Genomic DNA, 18,930 nt, shown 5'->3' with positions numbered 1-18,930 from the left:
CACGGCAGCTTACGATCACCTGCAGCTGCTCTGCATCAAGTCACTGATGGTGGGGGCCACGTAACGTTCCCCCCGGAAGCCTACTTGCTCAAGCAGGGCTTTCTGATCTCCCTGGAGAGATGCTGCGGAGCCTGCATTTGAATTGGCTTTCCGGTCCCAAGACGGATTTCCATCAGGCAAGAAGACCTCGCTACGGGATGTTGCGCTACATCCTCTCCTCTCAAGAGAACTCTCGTTTTTCAGAGCAAGTGCCCACAAAAGGGGCATGATGTCAGGCACACCATCTGCAGGATGTGCCGCGCTCCTCCATTACCAACCGCAGACCGGGGGACGCTGCTGCTCTGCCACCCCTGGAGGAAGCATTACCAACCCCTTTCAACACCCACCCTCCGATTTCAGTAAAGATCCCGTGACACTTGGTGGAAAAAAAACCAACATTGTATTTGATTTACAATTAACAGGATTTACAAATAATGACAAACAGATTAGCCATGAAATTAGGATGCTTTTGTTGATGAAGGAGTAGCTGGCAAAGCACCTTTATGTAGAAGTCATGTACCTCAGTCCTAAACAGTGTAAAATAACTTACAGCCCAGGCAGGTTCAGGAATGATTATACACAAATGCAAGAAGTCGAGTACAAAACAAACTGAAAAAAACCAACCCCTCCCACAGCCTACTGGGCGGGAAACCAGTTCTGGCGAGGCTTCTGATTTTCGGAAACTGAAGGAAAGGCCCACTGACAAATACTAGGAAATTGTCAAAAACGGGGAAAGAAAAAATATCAACAAACAGTAAAAGTCACTGTGTGACAACCTACCGGGCAGGGAGGGCGGGCAGCAGCCACTGCGATAGCTCGCTGACTCAGCAGAGTCCGGGCGCTTGGCAGGACAATGAACGAAGGAGTACAGATGGCAGCGCTTCATTAAAATGCTACTTTACTGCCAAAAACTTGCAAGACGAAGAGGAATAAAGTTCTCTGATGTGCAATACAGCAATTTTAAGAAGACGTACCTAACTTTTTGATTTGTACGGAGCTTACCTATATTGTAAACACACACTTTTCTGACAAGTTATTTCAATTGTCTTTGCTATGGGTTATGGTGTGTATTCAATCAAATGCAGCATTCCAAGGCTCAAAACTGACTGAGTGGTTTTCAATAGACGGGTATATGATTTTTCCAATATCATACTAGCAATTTACATCACAAATACAATAAAATCAAGTGATGGTACTTCTAGGACAGTTCCAAGATTCAAATAAAAAATCATCAGAACCATTCTAAAATAAGATATTATACATAATCAAATCATGTTAAACAGCACACTCTCGGCAAGCAGCTAATTACAAGCATTCTGCTGGTCATGTTTTTCACACAAAAGTCATTCAATAGCACATAAATATTTCTTTTTCTGATCTGCTTCTTTTTACAAAACCATTCATCAGATTCACAGAATTAGTACAAGTAAGGCACATTAGCATATATCATAAAACTCACAATAATAACAAAGAGTTGTAAAGTTTTAAGGACTAATTCCTTCTTTGCAGTGATTTCTGAACCGAATGAGACTTTTATCAGTAGAACCCTCCTACATTGACATTCCTCTTACTTCTGTCACAGCTGACTGTGGTGGGTGCAATACTGTGCATCACCATGGACATAAATAATTAAATTAAGAAGCGTGTGTGGTAGCAAATCCCGTTTTCAGATTCTGCAGAGAAATCAGACGCATTGTTCACGGTGTCCGTTATGAGCAGAGAGTAACTTTTAGAGCTCCATGGAAGTCAATTTCCAGTTATCAAAATAAAAGGGGATATTGCATGTGTCTCTGAGTCTGCTATTGTTTTCCTAGTACAAATATTGCTTAACGTAGAAAGGATGCTACAGTATTGAATTTACTTGCATAATGAATCCTAAATGCTGATGTCTCAGATTCTACTAAATTAAACGAACTATCGGTTTTCCTTCTTCCACCCCCCACCCTGCCCCCAACCAAAGGACTCTCTTTCCCACAGAAGATTCATTTACACACAACACAGCTTTTAATTAGAAGCATAATTTACAGTAAAAATTCTTTACATTACACCTCTGCTATCAAAAAAACATGAAATCTTTCATTTAAAGTTGTAATTATACATTAAAAAATAGAACACTATTTCCTTAACAGGAAGAATGAATTTGAACATCTTCAGATCAGATTTCTTTATTGCGGCTTTTGAGTCAAAGGTCAGTCACTTTATTCTCTAACGCAGCTGCTATTTGCTGTAAACGGAAGGCAAGCTGCATTTTTTGTGCAGCTGGATCCTCTTCAAGTGCATTTATAATCTGGAAGAAATAAACATAGAATGTTTAGAATCATTTAACTTAAAATATCTGACAAGCGTATACCCGGACCAAGTGTTTGATACTACTTTGGTTGTAAAGAGTCTTTTGCATTCACGCTGTACCAAAGATAAAGTCCATCTAGTAGGTCCCGTGTTCTATTTTTACACAAAGGCAATAAAAGTGATCGTCTCCGTTACTTTATCTAAGTTGCTGTAATGTTCCCCATTATGCTGGGATCCAAGCAAATTAATAGGTGGCACTTTATCTTGTGAAATACTACATTCCGAGATGGAGCAGGCAGGGGGAAAACCGTCTTTAGAGCTGTTTAAGAAACAGTGCTTTTACTTACAGTGCACCCGACAAGGCTTAAGTGTCATTTGCCAGCAGTAATTACTATGCCCGTGCCCGGGAGCTTTGGTTATGAGAAGCTCCGGGGTGGTCCACGCGCGGGCATAAGGTTGGGCAGCGCAAGGTCTCTTGTGTCTATAGGTAATAGGATGAAGAAAATGGTCTGGCCAGTGTCAGGGAGCTGCCGGCAGCTCCCTTTGGCTCTTGCCAAGAAATGCCGAGACTCTGGCCCAGCACCGTGTAGCTCAGGAAGCAAAGAGCTCATCAGAGGAGCCCCGCAGCACCCCGCGTGCAGCCTCTGCTATGTGGAATATATATATATAGGAAGGTATGACTCTAAGACACAAGGGATTTGAAAACAAGAGCTAGAAAAGGTCAACTGTTATGAGAAGGCTTTTCTTCAAATAGAGTTTTTTAGGGCTTCTCAAGATCAAATTTCAAAGGTTTCAAAAGGTTTTCATTTCCAGCATCCTTGAGGGAAACTTTTCCACCGACTATTAGATTTCTCCATTAGAAGAATGTGTTACACGGCAAAACCCTTCCTTTTCTAGAACTGGCTTTATTAATAACAGTCAAACACTGTAATCAAGCAGAAACCTTTAGCTCTGTTTAAACACTGTGTAAACTTGCAAGTACAAGAACTGGAGAAATAGAGTTTGCCTGTCACTGCCTGTGGTTCTTACTACTCCTCGCACATCGTTGACAACGGAGATTAATGCAGTCAGTATCAATCTAGCCAACAATTTCACTTTGAAGGGGCTGGTATAGCATTTGAGTTTCAAACACTGAAGCAAATTTGTTTAGAAATAATTATTATAATGGATTTGTTTTTAAAGCGTGAAAACATTTTTACAAGACAGTTAATAAACACTTATTACAGTATTTAAATTGGGCCTAATTGAATTTGATATTGTTCCCTTAATTTAAACAATTACATCGAGCTGTAACTCCTCAAATCTAGACTAAATAATTCATGATTATCTCTGCTGGTGAATATATCCTTCATATAAATATGGACAATTAGAATGTACCCACTTAGTCATTGTCAAGCCCTGCAGAGATGCAGAAGGTACAGCGCATGCTGGGAACCACTGCGTCAGTAATAAAGACAAGGGCAGCTGCAAAATGTTCCAATTTATGCAAATTAAAACATTTTCACGGAAAATAAATAAGCTCGATTAATTTTACTGAATGGTTCTTGACAGATTATCTCCATAACTCCGAATTAGCAGCCTTTTCATCCGCTGCACCTTGTTGTTACACGCTGACGTATGCGAGAGGAAGAGCTGCGGCGACACGTTGGGGTTTGCTGGGCCGACACTGACAAATCCCACAGACTGGTGACGCCACCTGCGCCTGCCACCAAACCTGAAACCACGAGTGGATGCAGGGACATGGGGGTGTGCAAGAATCGAGGTTTTATGGTTCATCTGCCACCCAGGGTCCCCGAGTGTTTCTGTAGGAGGTCAGGCCACGGGAACGTGTCACAGGTCAGCTTGGCTAGTGCTGGGGACGAGGGGACAAGGGGCGAGGAAACCGGTGCCATCAGGTTGGCCTGCACTCCTCTGGGCGCTTCCCCGGCCGACCCCCATTGCAAGAACTCCCCGGGTGATTTGATTTTCCCTGCTTACATCTGTTTTAAAGCTGCAACAGGCTGGCTGCTCCTGTATAAAGCTGCTGGGAAGCTGAGGATGAGACTCACTGCCGTTAATGCTAAATATAAGTGAAAACACGAACTGTGCTGAGGTGCAAGACTAACCGAAGAGAGCTCACATGTGCTGTACTCCTTTTCGATTCAGCATCTGTTCCTATTTGCTTTGATTTAATTCTGAGAGTTTTCTGGAGGCATTCATTTCCATGGAAACCTTTGAATAAAAGTTTCCTTCTCTCTTTTTGTTTTGAGATTAAGTTGGGAGAGCCATAGCCACAGCCCAGCTACTCTGGGATGTTCTTTGTCCCCCTTTCCACAGGGCCTGAAGAACCTAAGAAATATTTTGGACTGAATCTGTGAGTCTCCTTTTGAATCAGACGATATTCAACAGTTACTCCAATTTGGTTTACCTCGGACAGGCACTTCATTTGGCATAGCAAAACGGGGATGGTAACATGCACGGAAGTTATAAGTGCATCTTAACTAATAAAAAAGGCACTGCCCCATTCCTACAAGCAAAAGAAGTCTAATGCGTTGTTCCTAATAAAAAAACCAGTGGATTGAAACCTGATACAGCTCTGACGAGTGCTCTTTGCTCGGTGACATTCTTATGTCCTAGTTCTTAAGAATTACCATGCTTAGGATGGTAGAACTGAAATGATTTTTAAATCTATTTTTCTTACAGATCTCATTAAACTATCACTACCGGAAACAGATAGCCCATAACAAAATTGTTCATTTACAAGAACACACCCTTGACCAGTGTAATTGCCAAGCGGGGTGTAGAATTGCAAAGTCAGAGCTTTCTGCCCCGCATTGTTTTTACCTGATTACCCAGGGAATTCCAGAAGTTGTTCCTCTAGACTGCTGTTAGCCTTTATAACTTTTTACCATTGATATTATTAAAAAATGAAAACAAAAGCCGCAACTTACCTCATCGTAGTATTTGTTAGTATACTGGTAGAGTTGGTGTAGAGCCACGAGCGTATTTAAGGAGTCGGTATGTGCCTGGTAAACAACACAAGCGAGCAGCAAACACGTCAAAATACGATCACAGACAGCTGAAAGTTATCCCCGTGCATGACTGGCAGATACAGTATTTCCAAATGCAAACTCTGCATCCTGTAACTTTTGTTAAATGACAGTTGGGACAGAAAAAAGGGCGAGTTTGGTAATTTTTAGATCAAGACTTTCCCGCTGGTGTTTTTCCAGCCTGTCCACAACTCTAACACTGGAGGTGGAAAATATTTTGAACTCTGAACGTCAAACCACAGACTACAGCCCAAACATCTGTTAACAGCATGGGTATGTATAACTAAAACCTCTAGTCAGTACAATCTACGTATTGTTGAGATATTAAACATCGGTTCTATCGCTGTCACGGCTGTTTGAAATCCTTTCTCCAGCTCCTTTTAACTCTTTGAAATTATTCACACCTCGCTACAGCGAAGGTGTAACTCATCAAGATCACGAGCACACGTACGTTTGGAAAAAGCCATCTGAATCATGCAGATGGAAAGGGGAGAGAGAGAGACAGAGAGAGAAAGGACTTTAAATGAAGCAGGAAATAATCCCTCCATTACCTCTTCCTCCCTCCCTCCCAGACATTTAACTTATTTAGTGAATGTGCTTTACCTGTCTAAACACATGTTTTTCATTCAAATGTAGAGGATTCAAGTCTCTAGCTAGGCCTTTGGTCTTTTAAGTTAGTTAAGAAAATGAAGAATTGCAAAAGGTTGCTACTGGCATAAATGATTACCCAAGGCATAAAGCAGCAGGGAAACATCCATCTTTCCTCGCTCCATAAAAGTCACTTCTAGCGCTGGTCAAAATTTGCAATGTTCGATTACTCCTTCCATATTCATTTTTATCATAATTTATAATGTAAATAGAAAGGATCAACATATTCTGAGGATGTTAAAACATTCTATCGAATTTACTTTTAATCACCAAAAGCTTTAATTTTATATTCATCTCAATTTGTGTAATAAATAAAGTGAACTGGAAAATGAAATGTCACTGCAGATGAGTTTTGTGGTGAATGACTGAAAATAGAAATGCTCTCCTGAGGAAGTTGGTCTGCAAAATGTTAGCTCCTAAGGGCACTGAAAACAGACCACAAAAATTCCCCAAACATCCTCCTTACGCTAGAACTCTTCAGCTAAATTAAACAAATGAGTAAACCAGCCAGTAAGTACACTGTCTCTTTGCTCAAGCTAAACAACAACTTTTAAGACTGGTGAGGGCCTCTCCTGGTTCTCCCAGTTAAACTGAGTGCTTGGAAGGCACGGGCCTGCACTAGCGAAGCTGAGCCGCAGCGCGGACAGGCTCTTTGAAGACCGAAGCAGGTTTTGTAGTGTCTTTGCTCCACCAGTCTCCAAGCAGAGTCCCCAGCTTGCGACCAACCCCCTCTGCTCTTCTCCATGAGAGATAAACCCCAACAACCTTTCACGCAAAAAGTGCCACTGAGAGGAGGGCGCGGGGTGACAGACGGCGAGGTCCTCACATACAGAGTAAAGCAAAAGTACTGCCCTCGTACAAACAGCTCCAAAATAGCCTATACTAAATATATGTGCCTCCCCTTCCATTTCTGAAATCTAATTTTTGCTGTGGTAGCACTCTGAGTTCCCTCATTACTTGGATCAGCATGATCAATGCTAAAAATCCTCTACAGGCTGCGGAGAGAAAACACCACTCAAGAGCGCTATCAGTTTTCCACAATGGATGTGAAAAAATCGGAACACTGCTCGGGCACCTGCCTCACTCAGATAGATTAGTGATGATAAACATCCCTAGTCCCATTCAATAACCAACATTTCAAAGGGCTAAAAGGCATGACTACAGCACGGAGGAGTATTTCAGAGATGTTTGAAATAACTCATTTGATGTTCGCACATATGATAAACCCACTTGTTGAGTTAGAAAGAGAAGACAAAGAAAAACAGTACTATACTTGGCTCCAATTTCAGGACAAGAAAATGGAATTTATTCTTACCCTAGAAATCTCTGCTAGATGGGTATTCATGTCTTGGTCGCTAACTGGCACCATCTGACGAATACCTTTATAGTAACTGCAACAAAGGAAAACAAACTTTCAGCTAGGTGAAATACACTCTGGCTTTCTGGTAATTCTGTATTCCAATTTTGCAATTATTTTAAACAAGCATCCTAATAATGCAAGAAATGTTCTGCCACAAAAGACCAATGATTCCTTTGGTAATCCTTTCTCGCAACAGTCATTAATACCTTCGCAACAGAGGCAAATCACACCTGATTGTACAGGGCCAAACCACAGGAAAGAAATCTATTTGTAATTGCGGCCAATGTTTATTTTAGGTCTTCAAACTTTTGAGGTCATCAGCTAGCAAGGGGTTTGTCCTGCGGCAGACCTTCTGCGGTATTCACAGGATTGCCAATTAGTAAATGAATGAAGTCAGAGACAGAATAGAAAAAAAAAAGGTGTTTGTGAAAATGTTTTCAGGATTTGATTTCTACTGAGTTATAGAAGTGCAGCGTTGGTTAGACAGATCATACGGGTGACAGCAACAGCCGCGGAAAACAGCATTGTCTTTTCTCCTGAATAAATGCATCCCTAAATCTCTCTCTCTGCCTGCACAGACATGAGCACGCACTGGGTCATAACGGTGCTCCGTTTCAGCCCCGCCAATGCCACTGCCAAGGGAATATTTTAACATTCAGGTGTAAAATTTTTAACATTTGACAGTTGACTATGACGATCTCAGCATTCGCTTTTCTTCTAAGTACATTCACACAGGCTTAAGGTCCTAACAACTCTGAATAAATATGAAAAGAGCCCATACTTACTCTTCCACCATTTTCTTATAGTTAGAGATTTCTTTCGCGTAAAGTAATTTATTACTTGGAGAATCCTGAAAAATTTATGAGAGAGAGAAACTTGATTGATTTATGAACATCTCTAGGAAGCAACAGAAAGTCAAGAACCTCAGATCAAACTTTATTTTCACAGGCACTTGAGCTTTACTGATATTAACATTCGGATGCTTATTATTAACGTTTACCTTGGTACATGGGTGGGATTATTTGCCTTAAAAGGATGACGTTTACACACAGCTTTACTGCTGAGTTTTACAAATACATCAATGCAAGATAATACTAGATTATTGGTGGACATGAAATAATCAGTTCTTAAGCTTGCTCCTTATAAAAGCAGTTGATATTTTCTCCTTTTTATGAAAACCAATCGTCAGACTACACAGGAACACTGACATGTTCACCAACCTGTTAAGTGCTGAAGTGCTAACTTCATTATAAAACTAAAAAGAAACTATCAAGGCTGCATCTCCTCAGAGGATGGGTATTGTCTGCGAGGATGCCCTTTGTCTTGTCAGGCATGAGCGTAGTCAGGATGTAGAATGCAAATCACTTACTCTGCTTAATTTGTGCTCTGTTCTTGTGCAAGCATCCATGAAAGTCTGTGCAATGACTGACAAGGAAGCATCCACTACTTCGTGAACGTGAACATCGAAGATGAAATGGGGATTTTTCAGTATGTTTACCCAGAATCTAAGAGGCAGGCTGCAAAGCAAGGAAAAAGATAAATCATCCTTTTTACACAACAAATGTTCTACACCAAGCAAATCGCACGAAATTAAGTACAGGTTTTGCATTTTGATCTCCTCACAACAATGAAGCTTAATTCTCTATTTCAACATTTATACAAGCTATCTGTTGCCTGGTTTCCGTGTCTGAAAACAAAGCCTTTACATCTCTCTCAAAAAAAATGAGAAAACCTCATACGAGAAGAATCTCAAGTGCCCCAAAATAGCAACAGAAGATGCCTGCGTGGTTAGAGAAAGTACCCGACTAGTATTTTATTAGATTTTGTGCTTTGACAGGTAAATCTGGTCCCATTTGTCTCTTGCTTTCCTCTTCTCTGAGGAAAGACAAAAAGTAAAGTGGTAAATCTGCCAATGAGAACCCCATAGGTAGGCTGGTTTCATTTTTGCTGCTTCTAGGCTTATGGGGAATCCTTTTGATCATATAAACACATTATCTCAATGAAAATGATTCTGACAATTATAAACGAAATTTACTTTGATTTGTGGTAAGAGTGCCAGTCCACACCTGGGCATTACACTCTCATTTCCCTGCAATACAAGTATTATTCTGTTCATACCGTACCTGTTTGTTTTCCAGATGTGAATGGTGTCTTCATCCTTGATGTCGTGTTTTTCTGCTTGCTCATCAAGGAAGTCAAAGAAGTATTTCACAGCTGGGGGCACCACATGGTTTGAGTTGAGCACGCTGTGAAAGAAGTTATCTACAAACTGCTGAAGTGTCCCCTAAAAGCAAATTTAAACAAAAATCTATTACATTGTATTACAGGCTGAGCTCGATGCCATCCTAGAGTCTTTTATTCCTACTGACACTAACAGCTAGTTGTAGCCACTGATGGCCTTCATCCTGAGTGCTAAGGGTACCAGGTGGCAAAAAACAAACAACTTCTTAGTGCAGTGACCTTGCAAACTGCCAACACAATAAAGACCTTCTAGAGAACAATTTTACGTTCTAGCCTGAAAGGTTGCGACTGCACCAACTGTTCTGCAGTTTGCACAGAAAGGTGTGCTTTCTGCTTGACAGAAGAAGCAGAATCTGGTTGCTAAGTATACAACACATTTACACTTCAGGGTCATTGTGCACATAAAATAATTGTTAGCCATTTTTTAATGGTTTTGCAGCTTCCCTCCTGCAGTTTCTCTGACCATGCAATTTTTAGGAAGAGAATGAGAGGACAAGTACCAGTGACCATTTGACTTTCTGTTTTAGGAAAAGCACTTGGGTCTCATCAGGGACCCAGCCTGGTCCAGCTCCATGAGCTCCACCGAGGCCGAGGAGTGCAGTGTCCCCAGGAGGACTGTGTGCTTGGCTGGATTCCTGCACCTGCCTGCACCTTAGAGACTGCGACCTCACAGAGTGTCCCCTTGTTGTAGAGATGACTCTGTTGAGGCCACATGCAGTCCGTCCCCATCGACAGTCCTTGGGCTGTCCGGGTAGCTGTGGTCCCAGCCACTACACCTCCGTACCAGTTAGTAAAGCTCCGGATTGGTAATAATCTATAAACTGGCTGTTTGGAATAGAAAAGGGGTGGCTGCATCTTGCTGGCTCTTTGTCCCGAGTCTATGTCAGCTATACACAGACTTTCCTTCACACCCACTTTCACGCTCGGACAAATGGCCTTAGCTGGAGCCAGATCACCCACATTTTCATCAGGAACCTGGCTTCAGGATCATTAAACACATTATTCTACATTCTTTCTGCAAGGAGGAATGCTTCACAAAATCATTTTGATTGTGATCCATTCTGCAGTATAAGCACTAAAAATACACTAAAAGGACTATTATTATTTGAAAACATTTTTCTTTTTTCTTAAATTATATGGCAGCATTGGCCACAACCAAAACCAGAGAAATATAAGGCTCTGTCGCAGTTCATAAAGCATTTGGTTCAAAACAAAACCCAACAGAATATTATCTAAACAGGTGTCTCAGGGGAGAATACCCATCTCTGGCTTGCACGAAAAACCCTTATTTAACAAACACATAACGATGGTTCTCAGCTTTGATCAGTAGTTATACTTTATCTCTTTCCCAGTAATGTTCCTCAGGGCACATTAATAACATGAAGCCCTGAACACCAGCTTGTGTGCGCATGAGACATATTCAAAATTGCAGCCAAACGCGTGATTATATAGTTGCATCATTTTCTTCAGCTCTACCTCAAAATCTACAGATGTAAGGTGTAACCGTGGCACAGCCGAGCCTTACCTTCACAGAGAGAAGTCTGGTCAGGTAGATTTCTGTAATAGCTTTGGTCCTCTCTTTTTCCTTCACGCTGCCCCGCTTTGATTTGCCTTCATCTATTTCATCTACTGGCCGGACTAGATGCCAGACCTTATTTTCATCTTCTAGGAGTGCATGCCCTAGAAACAGTAATTGCAATAATTACAAAAAATGCCTCACACCCAATTCAGCAACACAAAAATAACCATATACCTAAGTACAGGTAAGATCCTGATTCTCTATCCTTAACTTACCTTCTCTCTTGCCAAGAGGTTCTAGATTACTCTGTTCCTGTCCAACAAATACAGCTCAAGTACTAAATGTTCAATAATACATAAGCTGAAAAAGCAGCACTGAAGTAGGATCGTGGCTTGCTTTTGTCAAGAGCCAAGGGAGGGGAAGGAATCACACAATAAGGAAACTCCTGTTTGGTCACCTAAGCACAGTACGTATATTTTTTGGAAGTCCACACAGTGAAGTACTCTACCCCTTTGTGAATTCTTGGAGACATGATCAAACTACAGGAATTCAGCTAGGTCTGACCCAACAGCCACCACATAAAGGGCAATTGTAGCCTGCTCCAGGTACAAGGCAAGATATTGTTGTAGCAGCTCCGGTAAATTTGGCAGTGGCAATTTAAGAATTTATGATATCAACCTTTTTTCGAGGCATCACCATTACAATTTACATTTTTACCCTACCTGCTGGATTCAAAGTATGGTACCTCAGTTCAGATCTGCCTTTATCAGCATTTGACCAGCACCACTTGACTTTGCAGCTGAAAGGAGGAAAAATGCATCCTTTTGCTGAGAGGGTGTGAACTCCAGCCGACAGAGGTAATGATTACAGCTAACTCATAATCCATTCTAATAAGATTTTTTAAAATTTGTTTATCAGTATTCATAGCTTAAACCAGAGAAAGAGTCTGACACCAAGTCTGTTAGCGTATAGCAGAAAGAGGAGTAAGCTCCTGGATACTTGTGACAACTCATCTGATTACAGTGCCTTGCGATGCCAAATCCACGACTTGGTCATGCACCCAGTCCCTGAGCTAACTTCAGTGACCACGCGGTGGAATAAAGGGAGTCTTGCATTTCAGCATCAACATGAACGGCCAGACCAACCCTCTGCTGGAGAGTCTTTTGTTATGAACAGTTCTAAAAGAGACGATGCAATTGTTTTAACTTGCAAGTAATGTCCCTCGAAAAAAGATTCTGTGTCACAAACTTAGTTTCAGACCTCCTGGTTTTGCTTGTTCTTCCTTTAATTTCTGCATTTTGATACCTACTTGGCATAGTCCTTAAAATCAATGGCGCTTTTCCAGTGGAAGTTACTGAATCAGTGCATTTAAAATCATTGGCGTCTTTAAAATGTGAAAGTTATTTTTCCCATAACAACTGTGATTCAGACCGGTTGCACAAATTATTTTGCATTACTGCTAAGTTTTATGCCTTAATATATGTATCTAATGTAACTGAATCCCAGTTACAGCAGAAAACACCAGTTCCTAATTGCATGAATTTTGTCCTTTCAAATTTTTGGCCATAGTAGTTTATTAACTAAGTTCCTTAACAGCTACATTAAATTTACCACCTTGCATGCTGGTGAAAAAAATCAATATTTTACATAACAGGAGAAAATAACATTTGTATGTAATCTGGCCAAACCAACACTTCTGCTTGAATCTACTCCATATATCCTCATGAAAATCATTAGCTATGCAGTCTTCTGGGGCCTTTACTTCTTCTTAACAAGGTAGGGGAAAAAAATAAATGCCACATTAAATCACGCCGTCCTTTGAGAGTCCTTAATTTGACTTGGAAGTTCATGTGAACGGAGCAAGCAAGAAAGAAAAGCTATCACTTCTTTTTGAAACAGCTGCGATTTCGCAATCGATAGCATTCATAGCAATCATCCGCCAGTACAGTAAGAACCGCTGGTGGGCCCGAAGTCTGGAATTTCTTTTGCAATGCCTGTTATTTACTTTTGTAAATTAATAGATCAAATCACACAGTTAGAGCAGAAACTATTTTGCAGCCTTATGTCAGTTGCTTGGCACGTTTCTGCTTCCTCCTTTGATTCAAAGGAATTTACCCTCTCTTTGCCCTCCTGATGGTATATGGCCCAGTTTAACTTTGGAGAGAAGAGAAACAACCAAAGGCATTTCCACTGAGATTACTGGCCCTTGTGTGCAGCTTAATTTGGCCCATGTTTGTTTAGCAACAACAGAATTGGCTACTAGTGAAGTAGTAGTTATTTCACAGGAAAGTAGGGATTAAGAGACTGCAGCTCAACCAGACGAACTCTTGCAATACAAAAATCCCACTTCATTGCTAAAAATAGCAGGAAGAAAGAGGAAGAGCAATTCAGAACATGGGGCAACAAAATATGTTAGCAGTACAGTTGCTAAGAGAAAATAACATTTCTGTGAGATAATATTTTCCCCAATGGAAAAGTAGGAGGAGAAGAAAACAAGGATAGGGGAAAGCACCTCCTGTTTTCTTGCAGTAGCCGCATTCTGTGTCAAGCCATAAGCGGGCAGAAGACTGCACCCGCTGGGTCAAATCCTTCCCCCAAACTCTTTGTCTTGGCCCTGGGGCATTCTTTGGCCAATGTAAGATAACACTGGGATGGGGGTTAATGCCAAATATTGACTGCACTGACTAATGATAGTGGTATGAACCATGATATAAACACGATGGAGGCAAGTGGGATGGTGACAGGCAACGCAGCCCCTTTCCCCTTGCGTGGCCTTCAGCAAATGAGCTTCCCTCCAGTCTCCTCCCCGCTGCGCATACGCTGCTCCGTGGAGGTGAAGGAAGGGCTGCCCTACACGGATCTGCTAATCAGTATTTCTGATCTGCAACCCTCTGGCTATTTTTATTCAGAATTAAAAAAGAAAAAAAACAAACGACAAAAACCCAGAAAAAAAGCCCAGAATAACAGACCGTGTTGTTTTGGCTTATAGTCCAGTACAGAAATAATAGCATGAAATCACTGAAACCATTCTCCATCTTGATACAAATTCGTAATTGCATTTATTATCTGCAGAAGCAAAAGATGCTGCATTTAATTTGTCACAACCTCCAGCTTCTAGTGTCTTCCTGTTAGAAGCTGTGAATCAAAAGCAGCATGGAAGCAATGCCAGGTTTTAGAGGAACATCTCTGAACATGGTTTTACATTTTCGTTCCGTGCAAAGCCTAGTACTTTGGCAGACAGTCAATGGCTTCAGCTGACACTTCTCAATGCAAAAGGTGCAAGTTAATGAGAGGCTCTGGATAAAAGGAAAACCACTTCATCACAAGCCTCATTCATAGAGCTGGGATAGGATTTCTATTTATTCCAACCCTGTAAATCCCTGTGTCATATCAATGTGTATGTGTGGGAGGGGAAGCCTCTGATCCTGTCCTCTCCCTTTCGTGCGCATAGCGTCTCACAAATCACTGTCACTGCGGGATCTTGCTTTGCACTAGCTTTGTACCGTTTTATAGCTTTCCAAAAGAACAAGTTGGCACCAGATAGCTCTGAGGATCCTTTGATGCTAATGAAAATGGCCCAGTCTGGTGTGAAACGCCGTCTTCCCGTCTTGTACGCTATCATGGTGCAAGACAGGGTGTGGAGAAGAAACATGGTGGAAGTTGTCTTCACTCCATACTTTGGGATCTGAATTCTCTGCGTTTTTTTTCCCCCTGTGTACAAGAGCCCTCATGTGACAGCACTGTCCCCAGAAGTCTGCTTTTCCTTTACAATTTAGAATGCCACATGTATAACTAAGGAACTCATCTTGGAGTACAGATCATGTACTTTCAAAAAGCTTCGTCATACTGAATCATAGCTAAAGATAAAATCAGAGAGGAAAAAAAAAAACAACAAAAAAAAGAAAACTGCATGTTCTGGTCCTCTACTGCCTGCCACAAGGGTAGCGAGGTGGGGAGGAAGAAGACTGGGAGCGCAGAACAGGAGACTGAACACCGCTGTTAAGAACGCAAAGCAAGCTAAGGACACCACCTCCATTCATGGTCCACTCCACTTCTTTATAGTGTAGGCGACTACCACCTCCGCAGTTATCTATCTCAGCAATTGGTGCAACCAAACTGAACAGGGACTGGGAATCAGCTCCTTGCCTGGCTGCACTTCGCTGCCCTCTATATTAAACTGGATGGCTTTTTAAGTTAACATGCCGGGTTGTCACCTGCTGTGACACAGTAGTTGCCACTTGGCCAACTATGGCAGGCACTTGCAGCAAAAGGGTGAGAGGATAGCGGAGGAGGAGGAGCCATGACCATTAGAAGACCCTTCAAGGATGCTGGGAAAGGTCTCAACAGAAAGCATCCAGGAGCGGAGAGTAAAAAGTCAACGGCAAGTAATTCTGCCTGTCCTAATTTCCTGGCCAACACTCAACACAAATGAAATGGAAGTCTGCACATTTTTGTTAAATAGTGATATATGTCAGACCTATCGGCTGGGACCCATCTTCTTGAAAAATGAACATTTCTGACATATTATTTCCAATCTGTTTGGCTGCCCAGCCCTTAAAACCTATTAAATCTAAGATTAGTAAATCTGTTTAAAGGAATGAAACTATTAGGTGAAGCAATGGCTTTTGCAATCAGTGCTAGACAGAAAAGCGTATCAAATGAGTTCATAGAAGGAAGAATGATCTCAACAATTATTGTTCCATAAATCTACCTTCTACTTCATGTAAAATAACTGAATATAAGGATAAAAAAAAAGAGAAAGTGAACATCTGAAATGTAAAGGAAACACATGTGACAAAGAACATAAATTTACAAGTAAATATTTCCATAAAAATCTGAGTGCATTTTAGGCTGTAATGGATATTGTGTCTCAAGTGGTTTTCAGATAAAGGAAATTGTTCTAGAGAGAATACTAAAATGTAGAAGTAAAAGCTTTATAAGACCATTTGCAATCTAACAGGTTGCCTTTTGAGTTGAGGAGTCCAGCACCCTGCAGCAGACAGCAGTGTAACTACCATGCAACTGCTGCTGTAGCGATGTGAAAGAGAGGAAACATTATAAAGACATTGCTGACACTAATTTACAGTGGGTTGCAAACCTCAAAAAGAAAAAAGGAATTGTGGAAAACACTGCGAGATAACATGGATGGACTGAACGAAATCAACCAACAAACCCTGGAAAAACCAAACTAGCATAGCTGGTAGTTTTTTGGGTGAGGGAGACACTCAATATGGGAGGGAGACACAAAATATGAACGTAGAGAGATGAGTTTGCAAGGCAACGTAGTTGTAAGAAGTGCAATAGAAAAATTTACATCAGATCCATTATGTCACAGAGATGGGAGCTGGTCTCTACTGGGGTTCATCTAGAACAATGCATTCAATTGTCAGTCTAATAAAAAGTGGAAGAAATTTGGAGAGGAAAGTAAGAAAATGAAGAAGGAAGGAGAAAAAGAGACAAATCTTTGAAAAGATGAAACATATGGTTTGACTATAGATGTAGTGGGATTAAGAAACAAAATATGCAAGGAAATGTTTGCCAAGAGTGCTTTCTATTAAGCCAGCGTATGGACTCGCAGCAACTATGGTTAAAGCCCCATTATTTAAGGCTTTTATAACGAGGACAAAGAAAACCACTGCAAGTGTGCAGCGGGTAACACACAACAAATAAGCTCTAGAGGGTCTGGTGGGGAATATCTATCTCCACAGACACGCTCGATAAACAAGATCAAGACAACAGTGACACTCTCTCTGCGTGGGTTTTGACTTGTAGTCATTTTGGGAGGTAGTGAAGCCCCAAGATACTTACTTTCCCCTGGGACATCTTGCTGATTATCCTCTGGCTGCTGGGAAATTCCCATTTTCGACAAGATGAGCGTGGCACCATCTCGGACCTTTAAAAATACAAACACGGGGATGTTATTGAAAAGAAGTATGCACTGCTGAACCTCTTTCATAACATCTAAACTGTGGTTTCTGTAATCTTTTGTGGGGAATCTGGACCTATGATTAATGCTGCCCTTCAAAGGCTTCTTGGGCAACTGGCTCTGCAGTTCAGACCAGGGTCCCTCCCCCTCCTTTAATAAGAGATCACATCAACACCTCCTCCAAGATTACTGAAAAATGCTAGAAGCAACTCCTAGACTTCAGTGATTCCTCAATCCAGTGTGGGTGACCTTTGTAAAAAAATGGGGTTTATCATGAAGAATCAGACCTGTCTGTTTTCTGAGGGAAAACTAACTTCTGTCTTTCCTAATCAGGATATCTGTTGTCAGAAAGCAATAAATAGCATACAAAGGGAAGATAAGTGGATTGCAAGTGCTTGGTAGAGCACACAGTACAAAACCTAAACCAGACAGTACAAAAATGTCAACATCTGCTCTCCTGACTGGGCTGTTGGAGAAACCAGACCAACCCAAAATCTATTTAGCAGCAGAGCAAGGACACAGATAATTCTCAGGGGCAGGAAGTGGTAGAGAAAAGGAGAGATGAATACGAGACCTAGCAAAAGGAGCTTTTGAATGTTCAAAGGGGAATTTGGATTTGGACACTGCAATGATGAGGAAACCAAAGTGCTGACATTTAGGTGACGTGTTTTTGGTAAGATGTTTAGGCAATATGTCCAGACCTAGCCTTTCACGCTCCCGAGCTTTTACTGCCTAAACCTAGAGCTAGAGGTTTGTTTTTTTTTTATTCTTTATGTAGCACAGAAGTTTCTCTAAAAACAAATAGAGATTTTATTTATTACGAGAGAACAGTTAACAGATGCGAACAACTGCTCTGAAACACCTCCTTACATTATAATGCATTAGCGTGTTGATACGTTTCCATCTGCCATCTCTTTGGGATGTTAAATCCAAGTCTGAGAGGATCTGTGCGGTAGAACCTGGACGCCACTCTAAGGGGTAATTAAAATAAGAAAAAACAGTTTTTAACCATGTGCAAAAATAACTACTCCGAGAATGTTTCATTTCAGAGACCCACTGACGCATTGTGGAACATTAAAAGAAGTAATTTGGCACACGCGTGGTTTTTATTGCTTAATAGTTTGGCCTTTATTAGAGAAGTTTGCGCGAACTATTCCCAACCATGCACACGACTTCTGATTATTTTCCACAGAAAGTTAAATTCCTTTGCATAGAATACTATAAATACATATAATAAGATCTGCTATAAGTCCAAAATAGAGGACTTCTGTATGGAATAGGAAAGGCAATTTTATGTAATTTACTAGGATTTTCTGAAGAGCAAGAATTGCATCCTCTACTGTCAGATTAAGGCAGTAATGAAGATGTTGCAAAATTATTAATTGGAGCTTTTATTATAAGATTGTTAGGCCTTTTAAGTGACGTTTGTTTTTGATTTTTTTTCTCAAGAAGAGAACAGCAATTTTGAAAGCCTTCAAGGAGGACGATTTCCAGAGGCTGGGTGGCTCATCATCTCCAAAAAGTGCAGCTTCTATAACTCATAATTCTTTTGAATAAGCATCATAAAGGCAAGTCAAAATCAGAATCAGTTTCTGAAATTGCATCATTACTTCTCCATCAGTTAATTGTCCATGCTGTCATTATCACATTAATTAGTACCTGAGATACTGACTCTGTCAGACATGAATACATTTGTGCTAACAGTCATTAACAGGCTCTTTGCACACTAATGACAGTACAACAAAACTTTTAAGAGTCAGGAAAAAGAACTCTGTAAGAAAGCATTAATTTTTAATGCATATTAAAACTGCTGCAAAATGCTGTATTTTTGCATCCAGCTGAATATGAATTCAACTTTTTTTTTTTTTAAATAACAATC

The 18,930-nt window shown here is 40.9% G+C and overlaps 1 protein-coding gene across 6 annotated transcripts in view; it reads right to left on the bottom strand.

Annotated features, from left to right (window-relative positions):
- Positions 1 to 420: 420 nt before the first annotated feature.
- The window catches only part of PLXNB2 (plexin B2), a 260,101-nt gene continuing 241,591 nt past the window's right edge, over positions 421 to 18,930 (bottom strand). For all 6 annotated transcript variants that reach the window (XM_054217236.1, XM_054213852.1, XM_054215554.1 and 3 more), the window contains 9 exons: positions 17,922 to 18,022; positions 16,934 to 17,018; positions 11,132 to 11,286; positions 9,489 to 9,649; positions 8,735 to 8,882; positions 8,151 to 8,215; positions 7,321 to 7,396; positions 5,259 to 5,333; positions 421 to 2,326 (listed from right to left, as the gene is read on the bottom strand). In XM_054217236.1, coding sequence (XP_054073211.1) covers positions 2,222 to 2,326; positions 5,259 to 5,333; positions 7,321 to 7,396; positions 8,151 to 8,215; positions 8,735 to 8,882; positions 9,489 to 9,649; positions 11,132 to 11,286; positions 16,934 to 17,018; positions 17,922 to 18,022 — 971 coding nt within the window. In that variant the 3' untranslated portion in view covers positions 421 to 2,221. The remainder of the gene's footprint in view (positions 2,327 to 5,258; positions 5,334 to 7,320; positions 7,397 to 8,150; positions 8,216 to 8,734; positions 8,883 to 9,488; positions 9,650 to 11,131; positions 11,287 to 16,933; positions 17,019 to 17,921; positions 18,023 to 18,930) is intronic.

Source organism: Rissa tridactyla, chromosome 1, assembly GCF_028500815.1.
Source record: "Rissa tridactyla isolate bRisTri1 chromosome 1, bRisTri1.patW.cur.20221130, whole genome shotgun sequence".
Lineage (NCBI taxonomy): Eukaryota > Metazoa > Chordata > Aves > Charadriiformes > Laridae > Rissa > Rissa tridactyla.
Note: the sequence above shows the minus strand (reverse complement) of the source record. Positions and strands in the feature narration are given on the sequence as shown.